This window comes from Manihot esculenta, chromosome 13 (assembly GCF_001659605.2).
Source record: "Manihot esculenta cultivar AM560-2 chromosome 13, M.esculenta_v8, whole genome shotgun sequence".
In the NCBI taxonomy this organism is placed as follows: domain Eukaryota; kingdom Viridiplantae; phylum Streptophyta; class Magnoliopsida; order Malpighiales; family Euphorbiaceae; genus Manihot; species Manihot esculenta.
In genome coordinates, this window is record NC_035173.2 from 30,635,700 (window position 1) to 30,651,829 (window position 16,130).

A 16,130-nucleotide genomic window follows, 5' to 3' on the forward strand; every position below is an offset into this window, starting at 1 on the left:
AAGCTAAATAATATTTGAAGATCACTGGTTTCTTCACCCGGTCTGGAGCCAGACCCATGACAATAGCTCACCTAGAGACCCATGCCTCCCACACAAACCAGGTCCAGTCCGCTCAAGTCTTGAGACCGGGCTCCATCTGAATTTCCCAACCAGGCAGTCCCAGCCTTCATAGCCCTCAAGCAGATTCCCTCTGGGCCCCCAAAAAGGAGATCAACCCATCTGTCTTGTGGGTCCATCTACACGCGCCCGGGGAAAATCACATGCCGTTACGCATGAGACAGGGATATAATATTCTCGTATGTCCGAATCAACATGGCAGGAACAAGTGACCTAATGATAGATAGTTTGTTATACATCACTAGCATATAAAAGAAAAATTTTATTTTTTAGATATCAGATCATCAATATTTTTTTTCTATTTTATAATTTTTATTCACACTACTTTTTCATATTTTTATAATTTTTAATATATATATTTTTATTAATTTTTAATTATATTTATTTAAAAAAATATTAAATTTTATTAAATATTAAGAGATGCTACAAATTAAAATAGATTTACTTTGATTTGACTCGCAGTTCGATTATGATTCTAATTTGAGGAGGTTATTACACTATAACATATAACAATGTATTTCTACTTTTATTTTTAAACAAGCATAAAGCATCACTAGTTAATTTAATGTTTTATTATTTTTTTCAATGATATAAAAGACTCAGTAATTATTTTTTAATTTTATAAAAAATTTTATTTATTAGTCGGATCATTTTACATCTTTTTATAATATTTAATAATTAAAATTAATTAATAAAATTTTTAAAAGCTGTATATATTATAAAATCAATAAATTAATGAATAAATTTTTTATATTTACCAAAATTAAATAATAATTTTCCCTTAGCAAGTAAACATATTTCAATAATATTCCAGCATATTTTAAAAAAATTAAAAAAAGAAAAAAGAAAAAGAAAAAAAATCATCCGCAGTCATCCAAAAATGGAGGATGATTTTGTAATAAAGCACACAATTATCATGATATTTTTAATCCAAAAATTGGAGCTTTATTAATTCAACCAAAAACTCAACGTTAAAGTACGGTATGCAAGAAGGCTAACTCGATCCTTTAATCGGAAGCCACCTCAATCTCCTCAGTAATGGCTCGGTCCTCGATCACCCACTCAACTCAGTCTCCTTCATGGTTCACTCCCAGAAGGTGTAACCAAAATTTTAGGATTTGCTTCCTTTAATTTGTTTTTGCATGTCTGCCCAAGTAGTTTTTTAATGGTAGAAGTAGCTGGAAATTTTTCTTGTACCTTGATTATGGTGAATTGGAGCTGGTTTTAGTGAACCCTAATCTTAGTTCTTAATTTTAACTTTTTTTTTTCAGGTTGCTTATGATGTTTTGCGTGATAAATATGTTAAATTATGTGGATCGCGGAGCAATAGCAAGCAATGGAGTTAATGGGAGTATTAGGACTTGTGATGATAAGGGAATTTGCAATTCCGGTAGTGGAATTCAGTAAGATCTATTCTATTCTTCTACTTCTTCTATACATTTTCTATTAAATGCCATTGTTGAAAGGGCATAAGCAGTCCAGTTATATTAATTTGCATTCGTTAGCAACTGTCAGATCTAATTTTTTACTAGCTGTATAAGCGTGATGTATCTTTAAGTTTCTTGGTTTAGTTACTTGCATGCTATATATTTTGGTTTCAGGGGGGATTTTAACTTGAACAATTTCCAAGATGGTGTTCTATCATCTGCCTTTATGGTTGGACTTCTTGTAGCTTCTCCAATATTTGCTTCTCTGGCTAAGAGGTGAGCACCTGAGTTGTGCGTTACTTGCCTACTTGGTACATGAGGATACAATTGAACTTTTCATAGGAAATGTTTTACCCTAAAGATGATTTTTTTTTCACCCTCCTAATTCTTGAGTGCTTACTATAAGAGGATTCTCAAATAGTGAGGAAAATTCAATTGGCACTGTCTTGTCCAGACTGTGTTATGTTGGAGTATATTAAAAACAAATGTAAATAGAAGAAAGTTAGCCAACAAGACAGTTTAAGTTTAAATTTTTTGCTAAATAACCTATAATTTTTTCAAGACAAATTATTAGCTATTGCATGATAGCTTTTTATTCAAGTCATCAAAATTTTGGTTAAAGAAAATCTGAAAGAATGCAGAGAGATGATAAACAAACCACCTAAATTGTCAAATAGAATTATATGAAATAAAATTCTTTTATTTGTGAAAGGAAAGTATGATACTTTATGGTTCAAGATTAGAGTCTTAAAAAAGGAAAGAAGAAGAAGAAGAAATGGAATTAATTTGTGAATTGGAATGGTTTTGCACAAGCTTGACTAGAGGGAGAGAGCACATAGTTTTGTCTAGTTAAAATCAGAATTGGAACTCAGGAGAGTACAGAATCTACTGTTACGTCTAAAGTGCCTATTAATGTCAGAAAGCATTGTTGTTATGTTTGGGTTTTAGGTACCTTACTCTAATGCATGTTAGATTATTGAAATTCAAAAGTGAGTGGTATGTTTCTTTACAGAATTCATGGGAGATTCATGAAGCTATTTTAATCTTCACTGGCATCTGATCATTATACATATTGTGCTAATATTGAAGCAATGTAGAAACAGATATTGATTTTCTTTTCTTTTTCTTGTATTTATAGGTATTTTGGTGTAATTTGCAGTTTGCTGCACAATTTGATTTATAAGTTCTCGTTTGTTGTTGCCCTTGCAGCCATAATCCTTTTAGGCTAATTGGAGTTGGATTATCTGTTTGGACATTTGCAACAGCTGGGTGTGGTAGTTCGTTTGATTTTTGGTCAATTGCAATATGCCGCATGTAAGTGTAAACTGCTAGTGCTTCAAAAGAGTTCATTCTTTTTTGTTCAGTTGTATACTCAATTTTCTTAATAATGGCTGCTTAGAGTGAACTTTGAACATTGCCTTTTAGGCTGGTTGGTGTTGGTGAGGCTTCTTTCATAAGTCTTGCGGCTCCATTTATAGATGACAATGCTCCTGTTGCTCAGGCATGTTTTATTTTGTACCTTTTTACCTTTCAAGATGGGAAGTTTAGAAAAGCTGAACTTGCTGTTTTGTCTTGGTTAAATATGTAAACTATTCATATGACTGCATACTCCTTTATGGTTTCAGAAAACAGCCTGGCTTGCGACATTTTACATGTGCATACCAACTGGAGTGGCATTGGGTTATGTTTATGGTGGATTTGTAAGTTTACATGCTGAACCAGTTGTTTTCAGGTTCTTGTCAAGTATAGTCTCTTTTCAGTTTGCAACTTCAATTATCTTTTCTTATTAGGGAGATAAATTTTCTTTTTGTCTATGTAATTTCTATATTATCTGGCGGATTTTATGGTGAACATCATCTTCTGCATTTTCTCAATATTTAGGTTGGAAACCATTTTAACTGGCGCTTTGCATTTTGGGGAGAAGCATTTCTGATGCTTCCATTTGCTGTTCTAGGATTCGTCATGAAACCTTTGCCACTCAAAGGTGCATTGTTAGTGACTCATCATCTGCACTTTAGTTTATCTGTTCTGGAGTATTTTAACTTTCTATTCATCATGGAACATGTAATAGGTTTTGCTTTTACTGAATCAAAGGAGGCATTGACATCAATAGAAGCACTTGCTTCTATACCTGAAGGTACTGCATATTCCTATCTTTTCTTTTCTTGAAATTATTCATTGTTGCCTTCGCTGATATAATCTATGTACAACAGTAATTCATTTATTTATAGAAGTGCCTTAAGGTAGATTAGTTGCTTTTTACTGTAGGCTTACAAGATATATCCTGTATTTTTTTAGTGCAATATGGAAGATTCTTTCGTAGCCCACATGCAGGAACTTAAGCTAGAATGCTGGTTTTCAAATGATTCTGCCATTTGTTTTTATCACCATGTTGTATTGTTAAAAAAAAAAAAAAAAAAAGCATGCAGAACCTTGAACAGACACTCAAAACTTAATTACTGCAATTTGTTAAATTTTATTCACTTCCTTTATCTTTTCATTTCTTTGTGGTTTTATTCATGCTGAATTGGAAAAGAAATAGACCCATGGTTTAAATCACCCTGGTGTTTAATTTCATTTGTTTTAACCAATCAAATTAGGTGTGTTTTTAGATCTTTTTGAAGATATAGCCCTAAAGTGGGTGGAATAAGAAACAGATCCATGTAGCCAACCTCAACTTGTTTGGGTTAAGGCTTAGTGAGTTGATGATAAATGCATGTGATTGATGTGTGGAAAAAGGCTGCTGTAGTGCGCTGTAATGGTAGTCATGTTTCTTTAAAATTTGTGAGCTTATTCTGTTAAAAACTTTACTTGGCGTCAGAGCCATGCTTTTAATGCATGCTGAATTGGAAAAATCAATAAGCTTGTGACTTCATTGAATGGACTTGATTTATTTATTTTGGGTCTCATTATCTGTTATGGATTGGATCCCTAAAAAGTCAGAAAGAGAGGAAAGGGGAGAGAAATAGAAGAAAGGGGAGAGAAAGAAAGGGGGGAAATTGCAGAGTAGAGAGAACTAGAGAGAGAAAGAAAGATCGATTAAGATTGATAATTCTTGGAGTGATTTCCTTTAGTTACAATGGCTGTTATTTATACATCTTTAGATCTCTAAAATAACTGTTCTCGCCACTACACTCTCTAACTAATTTGTAGCTAAGTTTACTATTTTCTACTCTATCCTTTTATACAATTTAAACCCTCAACACCTTCTATTTATTTCCTAACCCCTTTATTCTTCTATCATAACATTACCCACTTCTTGAAATCATTATTGTCCTCAAGAATGAAGAAAATGTTTAAAATTGAAATGAATTTTTGTTGCTTCTTTCCTCAGACTTAGTCAGAAGGATGTGAAAATCCCATACAGCAGCTTTTGGTGGTCAGTTAATCCCCAGAATTTAGAACCCCAAAGGTTAACTTTCAGCACCTGCTTCAGCTGAATTGACCCATAAGGCTTGGCTGAAGATGCTAAACTTTCTTCCTTTTCCTTTTCCAAATTTCTCGTGCTTGTTCATTCAATATCACAATAGAATTTGATGTCATAACCTTCTTCCTTTCTCTTTTTGCTATTTCCCATTTATCTTCCATAAAAATTCTAGGATGACAACCACTGTACTTAACATCTTGGCTCCAAAAATACTGCCACGTGTTTCCAACACCCACACCTTTTATAACACCTTTATCTTTCTTTTTTTCCAAGAATATTTCCAAGAATTTCAGTGGCAAAAAACTCAGTTTTGGAACTGAATTGTGCAAACATTTCAGATTCAACTAGTATTATCCTCATTTCAGACTCTAGTTGCCCATCATCACCATCTTAATCATTCTTCTCCTCATTGATCTCACTTACATTAGACATGTCAACAAAAAGCTCCTGCTCCACCTCAATGGCTTTGTCTTTCTTCTTGGAAATTGCACACTACATCTTGTTCTTCATTAGGCTTTTCAAAAATTTGATTTTCATTAATCAAGACTGCAATCTTTTCCTTTGTCACTTGAATTGATTGCTCAAAACTTCCCCTTTTTTTTTCTAAATTTTCTATTTTCTGAATCAATTTTTTGAATCTTTGCTCCAACTGCTTGTTCCATTCTTTTAATCTTCTATCTAGAATTTCTTGAACTCCATTAAGAAAAATTTATGCCTAATATGGCACTATGATTCAAGAATTTCAAGAAAACAAAGAAAATCAAGAAGAGTAATCTGATTTTCAGGAAGTAAAATGGTAATTCAAGAGAGAAATTTTCTGGAAAAATCAATAAAGTAGGAAGATGAAGAATGTGAATAAAGGAAGGAACGAAAATTTCAAGAATTCTAAGAAACAAGTTCTTGAAATGCTGGAAGTGAGGAATTAAAGAAGAAAAGATAAGGACTAGAAAACAATAGAACAAGAAGAATTTGGTTCAAGAGTTTAAGGAAGGAAGGGGTTCCAGTCTTCCAGAGGAAAGAAAGAAGTGTGAAAATAAGGTTTTGCCAAGAAAAAGAAGAACAGAAGGAAGGAAATGGAAGAAATTTCTGCAAATGAAAGGAAGAAATTCTGGAAAAGAAAGAAGGAAAGAATAGAGGAAGAAGGAGAAGAATACTCAGGGACAGAAGAAGAAAGATTCTGTCAAGAAGAAAGAAGAGAGGAGAAAGAACGGGAGAGAGAAATTTTAGGAAGAAGAAAGAATTAGAGGGAAGAAAGCAGAATAGAAGAAGAAGAAAGACAGCAGGAGAAACCTGTAACTGGGGAGGACTGCTTCTGATCTGTGCCTGATTGCAACTACCAGAAATTCATTGGAAGTAATGCCCATCCTCGACAAAGCTCTGATACCAATTGGATCCCTAACAAGTCAGAAAGAGAGGAAAGGGGAGAGAAAGAAAGGAGGGAAATTGCAGGGTGGAGAGAATTAGAGAGAGAGAGAGAGAGAAGAAAGAAAGATTAATTAAGATTGATAATTCTTGGAGTGATTTCCTTTAGTTACAATGGCTGTTATTTGTACAGCTTTAGATCTCTAAAAATAACTGTTCTTGCCACTACACTGTAACTAATTCCTAGCTAAGTTTACTATTTTCTACTCTATCCTTTTATACAATTTAAACCCTCAACACCTTCTATTTATTTCCTAACCCCTTTATTCTTCTATCATAACATTATCTTTGCCCAGTGAATTTCAATTATTTAGTTTGACTTAGATACAAGAGACTTTGTGGTTGTGAGTTGTGACACCTTAAAACAACTGTAGCTGAGTGGTATATAATATTGACTACATGCAGTAAGGAAAAAAAGGTTTTGCCAGTTATCTTGTGTGGGGACAGATTCATTTTGTGGTGACATTGCTACTGAATCCTTTTACCATTGGAAATTGTAGATTGTGACTTCCATTTGTCAATGCAAATAGTTGATTTTGCAACCAAAAAAAAAAGTTCTCTGATTCTGAGTAATGAAGATATCTTCTTTATTTTGTTATGGCCTTTTTGATTGCAAGGGAAATTTTTTGTTCTTTTTTCAAATGCTAATAATTTTCTCTTTGCAGAGGATGACAATGAAGGTATTGGTAGCAACGCATCTGTTAAAGGTTCAAAGTGAGTGGTTCTTGCTTTCTATTGAATATCATTATCAGTTTTTATATAATGACTAAACTTCTAATTTAAATTCAAAACTGTATGAAGAAGAAAAAAGAAGTTAGCTAACATAATGTTTGGTTCTATTTCATTTTACAAAATTCTATGGAATTCAATTGAATTCTAAATAGAATTCATTTGAAATGAATTCCATTGTTTGGTATGACAACTTAAAATATAGATTTCAATTGAATTCCATATAATTCATCTTTTCATTTTCTAAACTACTCTTAAGGGTAAAATAAAAAAACTTTTACTATATCAAAAAATTTTATATTTAGTAAATTTATAAAAATTAATAAAAATATAAATTCATTAAAAATATATTAATAAATTTTTGTGACTTGGAGATTCACATAATAAATAAAGTGTTAATAGCATTGTTGTTAAAACCGGACCAGACCTGCCAGTCGGATAGATTTAACCAGGACCTTGGTGTAGTTCAGTTTAGAGAGAAAACCCTGTATTTAGTAGAATCGAAGTAAATTGGTGTGAATCAGCCGGGTACTCAGCGAACTGGTAATCTAGAGTTCGGACGGTTTGAATTCTGTTTTCCAAATCAAAGCGTTCTCCTTTTATTGGAAAAAAAATGCTTTTGTTATCCATGAGACTCAATCCCAAGACCTAGGTGAGCGACTAATGCCCATCACCACCTTAGCCATTTTTGTTCTCAGTTATTTTTTAGCTATTGAATTATAGTAATAGTATCTATGCTTATATTATTACTGTCAATTTGGAAAAAATAAAAATGACTATTTAAATAATTAATATTATTAATTATTTATTTTATTAGTTAAATTAAAGTATTACATTATTTTAGGGTAAATTACATTATTTTAGGATAGATTACACTTGTATTTTTAAAACCAAAGACTTAAATTTCTTTATAATCAGTCCGTCCAAATTAGAAGTTCCTACATTTATTTTGTCATTAAAAGTGTAGAAATGTCTTTATTATCATTTTTAAATTGATAAACTATACTTGAATTCTTGAGTTTTAGCATAATTAATGGACCGACCATTGTATTTTTAAAATCATACACTTAACTCTCTCTATAATCGATTCGATTTGTCCTCATCTATTATAATTTAAATATTTTGATCATTCATTTTTTATTTGAAAGAACACTTAAGTCTCCATTAACTTTTGTCTATAATATCTCATTTAACTAAAATTTAACACTTTTTGTTCTTCAATTTCTATTCATTAAAAATACTTTAATACTTATAATTTCAAGACTTTTAGAAAATAGTTACAGCTTCCACTATTTTTGAGTGGTACTAATATTTGAGTGGTACTAAGTAACCTTTAAGTAGGTAATAAACTTTTTTTAAGAGTATTTTAAGAGAAATTTGACCATCCACTAACTCTGAACTAATGTCTATAATATGAATGAAAAATTGTAATTTTAGACGAATTAAATATAGAGAGATTTACGGATTTACTTGTAAAAATATAAGAACTGATTCATCAATTATGCTAAAATTTAGAGATCAAAGTGTAGTTTACACAGTATAAAATTCTCATTTATATTGAAAAGGATGTAAGTGTTTATAAGGGTATTTTAGGTATTTGAAATGTTTATTCTTCATTTGACTGGTTGATTAATAGAATTATGGATGGAAGGACCTGCAATTAGACGGATTGATTATATAGAGTTTTAAATGTTCAATTTTAAAAATATAGGGACTTATCCATTAATTACGTTAAAACTCAGGGACTAAAGTGTAGCTTATCCCATTATTTCATTATTTTATTATCTCATATTGTAAAAAAATACATAAATTTTTGTACGGTTTTTAATATAGTAATATTTATTTTTCATTTGTTATTATAAATTTTAATTTTGATTTTGTCTTTGTTACATATAATTGAAAATAATTATTTAAATTATTTTTTGAAATATTTAAATCTTAAAATTTCAGTAAAGTTATTTTAATAGTAATTAATAAAAATATATAAAAGCATTAATTATAATAAGAAATATTATTATTAATTTTATAATATTTATTTAATAATATAGCGATTCAACCATAGATGACTTAAACCCTTTACCTTTATCGGTTCATTACGGGGCTGGGTGTAACAACCTTGGTTCCTGATGAGAGAAAATAAGTTTAGATATTATAAAATTAGAAAAAATATATATATAGATTATATACTTGTCTAGATATAATAGTAGCAAATAAGTAGAAAACTAGTTTATAGTCTTCATCTAACCAATAAAGTTTAAGGGATAAATTATTGAGAAAAAAATTATTTGGCATGGACATTTTAGTCCAAAAGGTATTCTTGGTTAAGTTTTGTAGAATTTATTTCAAATTCCATCAAATTTGATAGGCATTGGTTTTAGTTATAACTAATTCCATGTAGTTGAATAGAATTGAATTCTAATTTTTATTCAAACCAACCAAACACATAAAACATGGAATTCAAAAATTTAAGAATTGGAATTGAACCGAACATAGTGCAAGTAGGTAAACCAAAAAGAATAAAAGGAGACCATCACTTTCCAAATTCGACAAATTAAAAAGCTACATAGCAAAGTGAAAATTCTATACCAAAGCAACTGATAACTTGTTTTTCTTGCTGGATATGTTAACTTTTGTTGAGAAGATTTTGAATTCAAATTACTATGTTAGATATCTCACTTTGTCTCTCCTTGAGGAACCTAGTGCAAACCAGCTGCCTTATCAAACAAATGAATTTGATCCAAGGGCCTGTAATTAGTGGCTAGTTAACATGTAGAGTTTTCCCAAAAAAAAAAAATCATTGAACTTCCAATACCTTGTTCTCTAGGTCAAAACTGAATGATGCACAGCAAGCTAAGTGAGATGAGAGGCAAGTACTGTGCACACTGCAATATGTTAGAACATATATTACTTTTTAAAGTCGATATGTTCACATTTCAAAGCATATAAACCCCAAATCTTTTCTTCGTCATGCATCACAGCAGAGCGGAGTGACCAACTTAGTTCCCTTACCGTGATCTATCAAATTCTGCAAGTTACATTTTTTGTGAATTTTTGTTTTTCCAGTAATTAGTTGAAGGTTGATCACCTTTAAACTTTATCCTGCTCAGTAAAAAAAGAGAGAATGTATCATTAATCCCAAATACCCAACATCAATCATTTTGCAATTCTTAATTAACACTTTTGTTAAATAGCAGGTTGAAGGGTAAAACTACAATTTTACAGCAGTTATCACGAATTTCAAGGGATATGAAAGTGCTTTTGCTTGACAGAGTTTATGTTGTAAATGTTCTAGGTGCTTTCTCTTTTCCTTCTTGTTTTTGATTGTGCTTTCTTAACTTAATATTTATCCAATACTGCTTCAGTGTTCTTGGTTATGTTTTCAATAGAATTCTTATTATGGCATGAACATATGATTTATATTGGTTACTTTCAGGTTATTTACTCATTTCTTAGTTTGCAGGTTATATATCGTACAACTTTGTCATTGGAGCATACTCATACTGGGGACCAAAAGCGGGTTATAATATTTATCATATGGTACTGCTAACTACTAATTCTTAATTGTTGCCTTGTTTTCATTTTATGATTTTCTTCCTTCCAGTGTGGTGCCATCAATTGCTTAGTTTAATTGGTGGTCTGTGATGTTGATGTATTAATTTCCTCTGAGGCTTTTGATAGAGTAATGCAGACATGATGTTTGGAGGGATTACAATTGTTTGTGGAATTTTGGGCACCTTAGCTGGAGGCATTATACTTGATCGCATGAATGCTACAATCTCTAATGCTTTTAAGGTGAGTTATGTTATACATGTTACAGGACTTGACTTTTAGGCTGTATTCTCATGCCTGGCAAGATTTCTTTATTTCAAAGTCCCAATTATTTAAGGTTGCATTTGAATGGGAATGAAATCAAGGATTTGATCTGAGTGTGTAGTTCCGATTAGTATAACTTCAAAAAAAAGGACATAATAGTATAATAATAACTTCTCAGCTGAACTTTAGGTTTATAAATAAAGTTAAGAGTCCTATTATAATGGGCTTTTTACCTTTTCAAGTTGAAAAAAAAAAAATTTTCCAAACCCTGATTCGGAAAAACTTTTTTCCCGAATCAGGGTGAAAATGGACTCTACCGCACTTTAAAAGTGCGGTAGAGCTTACCGCACTCTAAGAGTGCGGTAAGAAATAAAAAATAATAATTTTTTTTTAAAAAATTACTTTACCGCACTCCTAGAGTGCGGTAATGTAATTTTACAATTTAAAATTAATTTTAAAATTTAATTTTTATTTAATTAATTATTATATTATATTATATTAATTTAATTATATATTAAATTTATATAAATATGATTATAAAAATTATATTAATATTAATATTAATTATTTTAAATTATTTATAATATAATATAATATTTATTTTATTAATTATATATTAAATTTATATAAATATAATTATGAAAATTATATTAATATTAATATTAATATTAATTATTTTAAATTATTTATAATATAATATTATATTTATTTTATTAATTATTTTAATTTATTTATAATATTACATTTTTTTTAAATGGGTTTATAATATAACATTATATTTTTTATATTTATTATTCTGTATTTTAAAATTTAATTTTTATTTAATTAATTATATTATATTTTATTAATTTAATTATTTATTAAATTTATATAAATATATTATAAAAGATATATTAATATTAATATTAATTATTTTAAATTATTTATAAAACAATATAATATTTATTTTATTATTATATATTAAATTTATATAAATATAGTTATAAAATTATATTAATATTATTATAAATATTAATTATTTTAATTTATTTATAATATAACATTATATCATTAATATTTATTATTTTATTTTATTGTTTTTATTACAATTAATTTATAAATATTTAATTTTTGAAACAGTAACAGCTTTTAATTTTTTTTTTAAATTTTAAAATAGTAAAAAGTCCAAATTTTTTTTAGGTGTTGTTAGTTATATAATTTTTAAAAAATTTCATAATAATAAAAATAATAAAATAAAATGATAAATATGAAAATATAATGTTATATTAAAAATAAAATAATATAATTAATATTTATAATAATATTAATATAATTTTTATAATTATATTCATATAAATTTAATATATAATTAATAAAATAAATATTATATTATATTATAAATAATTTAAAATAATTAATATTAATAATAATATAATTTTTATAATCATATTTATATAAATTTAATATATAATTAAATTAATATAATATAATATAATAATTAATTAAATAAAAATTAAATTTTAAAATTAATTTCAAATTGTAAAAGTACATTACCGCACTCTAAGAGTGCGGTAATGTAATTTTAAAAAAAAAATTATTATTTTTTATTTCTTACCGCACTTTAAGAGTGCGGTAAGCTCTACCGCACTTTTAAAGTGCGGTAGAGTACACTTTCACCCTGATTCAGGAAAAAAAATCTTCCGAATCAGGGTTTGAGAAATTTTTTTTTTTTTCAACCTGAAAAGGTAAAAAGCCCTATTATAATCCTGGGATATAAATTCTTTAACCAATTGATTAATTTTGAATCCAAAGGCACTGCTTTTTTTCTTTGTGTATTGTAGTAAAAGGTTGTCTGTCTGTTTCTTTTACAGCTTTTATCTGTAGCAACATTTCTGGGTGCCATCTTTTGCTTCAGTGCATTCTGTCTAAGGAGCTTGTTTGGTTTTATAGTCCTTTTTTCTGTAGGTGAACTACTCGTCTTTGCCACTCAGGTAATATGCTAATCCTGTGATTTGGTTGAAAATCAGTATTTCAACTGACACGGTGTTCAGTTAAAGAAAAAAAAAAGTCATGTGGTGTTTGCATAGCTGGCTTACATCTTTTCTGTTTTATTTAACAGCGAAAGGTTATTGATTGACATCCATTCCTGTTTTCTTTTGCAGGCTCCAGTTAATTTTGTGTGCCTGCATTGTGTCAAACCTGGTTTGAGACCCTTGTCTATTGCTATGTCAACTGTATCAATCCACATATTTGGTGATGTACCTTCTTCACCACTCGTTGGGGTTCTACAGGTGTGCTTTGGAATCCAATTCAACCATATTTTTGAAGCTTACTTTATGACGTGTTGCTTTTTCATGAATAAATGATGTGATGAGCATATTACAGATAGATGCACCAATTGTTTCCTGTTGATGCCCTCATTCTAATGATATAATTTACAGACCTTTTGCTTTTGTTCAATCAATAAATAAATAATTTCCTATCATCCTTTTTGCAAGATTATTAACTGCTCTAGGTAAGGTAAAGCACCAGTGATTTCTTATTCACCTTAGGAAGCTTTTGCTTTAGGGTAGTAGGATTTTATGCCGTTGCATGACAAAGGTATCATCTGTAGCCAATGTTTTGTTTGTGGTTATAAACAGACTCAATAGATTAACCATTTCTTTTACCTCTCTTCTTTTTGTATTTTAATATTTCTGATATTTGCCAAATGCCATATACAGGATCACATCAACAATTGGAGGGGAACAGCACTCATTCTAACAGCTGTGCTGTTTCTTGCAGCTGCAATATGGTTTATAGGTAACCATCAGACCGTTAGCATTATATTCTCTCATATTGTGATTTTGGAAGCCCCTTAACTTCAATAGAATATCTGGCTCTTTTGTCTTCCCACAGTTGGATTAGTTGCAAGTAGAAATTCAGCGACATTCATAATTTGGATAATTGTTTCTGGTTTTTCAATATTTTCTTTTATTTCAGGCAAAAATACCAAAAAGAGCTTAAGTACGATTTTAAAGATCTTCTACCTTTGATTTTAACAATTCACCAAATGAACTCTCCAAATCACCACAATAAACTATCTAGTCGAATTCCGAAATTAGCTCTGAAGAATGCTGATGAACCGGACATTGGGATTCAATCACTAAAGGCTGACATGGAACATTTTTTTTTAAAAAAAGAAAGAAATATATAATAAAAAGAACGAAATTGATTCTTCTGCAAGAAATGAACCTCCTTCTTGTACTTGTACCCTCTCCCTCTTCACTCTTGACCCCGCATCCCCCCACCCTTCTCTCTCTCCCTCTCTCTCTTATAGCCCACATATCACAAACTCAAAGATAAAATGCTTCACCCATCCCTGCTTCCTCCCTCTATTGCTTCATCCAACCATCCCTCCACACCCTCTCAAAATGCTCTCTTCTTTCTTTTGTCCCTTCTATGGCATTGCCAAGATAAGTTTTGGCAATAAAATTGAAATGCAATATGGTCGGATTTTCATTGTGATTCTAGTGAATCATACTTGCCGTGGTTGCAGATTTTCTACACACCAGACAAGGATGGCAAATTACAAATTTATCTTGGCACAATATGCATCTATATTATTTCCTTGCTAGGGAATTAATGACTAAATTAAGTTAGATTTGAATTTGAATATTCTCAGATATGGCATGATCTTTTATGTGCTTAATTAAAGAGCTATTCTCAACATATTGAGGAAGTACTCTGGTTCTTGTTTTACCACAAACCATTTCCACAATGGACCAAGCCACCAACCATGAATGCAGAGTTTTTATAGAATGAATTGATGTGTCTGATCTATCCATTAATTATCTCATCCCTGTTCCGGTGCTATGGAATTGGGAGTTCAATGTCATATATGTACTGTGAATCTCCCATTTTTATTGAAAATTATTCATATATCCTTGGACAGGGGTTTTTCTGAATAGTGCGGACATGTTTGATGAGGATGGAGAAAATCATATCTCCGCTGACACGAAAGCAAGCATGGAGCCATTGCTTGAAGACAGGACTGAGATGTCGGATAACTTCAATGAAGCATAAAAATGGCAGAATCCTTGCTACAGTTTCAGTTACAGCTTCAGGTTGATATTGTTTACAAAACATGCCTGTTTCATCCCACGTGCAGCGAGCGAAAGTTATTGTATACTATTCTCTACAATTATGTGCATATTGTAAGAAATAAAGACAGTTGATTGTTTGTACATAGTGAAAGGAATTCCAAAAGAATCGAATAGCCAATTCAGTTGTTAATCATACTAAATACTGATTTCTGAGTTCTATGATCTTCTAGTTTGTCCATTTTGCATAATGTCTTCACAAGAGGAATGTTGTTCCCCCATATTTGATTTCTAGCCTTCTGCCCTTTTGGGCATCATCTCAAAAATTTCTGAAATCTTAAGGACTGTTTGGTTCACCAGGTTGCGGTTTTTTTAGTGGTATTAATTAGAATAGAAGTTTATTAAAACTATGTTTATCAAGGACTTATTAGTTTTTGAAAGTTTAAAAAATTTGTTCATGCCAAGTAGAGTAGTTTGATTAGTTTTTCGTGAAGTCTAAAATATTTGACATTATTATTATTAAAATTATTATTGAATAAAAGTTTCCTAACTACGTTATAAGCTATAAACATTATTTTTAAAATTAAATCTAATATAATAATTTATAGAAATTTTAAAGTTAAATAATTGAAACAATAAATTCAAGTTTAGACATATATACCTATGTTTTCAAAAGAAAATATGAATAGATTAGTGTTCATCTCCCGATAATAACTTCATATGTGACTCAAAATTGATTTTGGGTGATGTACTGTCATGCAATCTCTATAAATTTAAATAATTTATATTAATTTTTAATTAAAATTAAGATAAATTTAAATATTATTAATATGAATCTAATTTAAATTTAAATAATTTAATTTTTATGAATACTCGGTTAGTATTATTTGGTTAATTCGATTCAAAATTGAATCGAATTAAATAAATCAAAAATTAAAATTTTAGTATTTATAAAAATTGAACTAAATCGATTTTAGTCAATTGAATTGATATGATTCAATTCGATTTGATCAGTTTGAATTTGTAATAAATTTTTTATTTTTTATACTTTATTTTTAATATGATTGAAATATTTTAATATTAATATGATCTAATCTCTCTATATTATTTAAAATAATATATTATTATCAATAA

The 16,130-nt window shown here is 29.6% G+C and overlaps 1 protein-coding gene across 2 annotated transcripts; it reads left to right on the forward strand.

Annotated features, from left to right (window-relative positions):
• The first annotated feature begins 1,052 nt into the window (after positions 1-1,052).
• Positions 1,053-15,216, forward strand: LOC110630230 (probable sphingolipid transporter spinster homolog 2). Of its 2 annotated transcripts, none has more exons than XM_021777617.2 (16): positions 1,053-1,214; positions 1,389-1,520; positions 1,719-1,820; positions 2,754-2,858; positions 2,970-3,045; positions 3,170-3,244; positions 3,426-3,528; positions 3,616-3,681; positions 7,059-7,107; positions 10,314-10,414; positions 10,583-10,659; positions 10,801-10,914; positions 12,786-12,905; positions 13,077-13,205; positions 13,638-13,716; positions 14,849-15,216. In XM_021777617.2, the coding sequence occupies exons 1-16, from the start codon at positions 1,156-1,158 to the stop codon at positions 14,977-14,979; spliced, it is 1,518 nt and encodes a 505-aa protein (XP_021633309.1). In that variant the 5' UTR covers positions 1,053-1,155; the 3' UTR covers positions 14,980-15,216. The 2 variants fall into 2 exon arrangements, with proteins under 2 accessions (XP_021633309.1, XP_021633310.1); XM_021777618.2 differs by having other exon boundaries at positions 10,317-10,414.
• Positions 15,217-16,130: the final 914 nt, after the last annotated feature.

What these genes read in the sequence shown, in the direction of transcription:
- LOC110630230 (XM_021777617.2), top strand. Translation starts at nt 1,156, where the DNA reads ATGGCTCGGTCCTCGATCACCCACTCAACTCAGTCTCCTTCATGGTTC. An exon ending in AATTCCGGTAGTGGAATTCA is followed by an intron (nt 1,521 to 1,718) that starts GTAAGATCTATT and finishes TTTTGGTTTCAG; the next exon opens with GGGGGATTTTAACTTGAACA. An exon ending in AGCTGCAATATGGTTTATAG is followed by an intron (nt 13,717 to 14,848) that starts GTAACCATCAGA and finishes ATCCTTGGACAG; the next exon opens with GGGTTTTTCTGAATAGTGCG.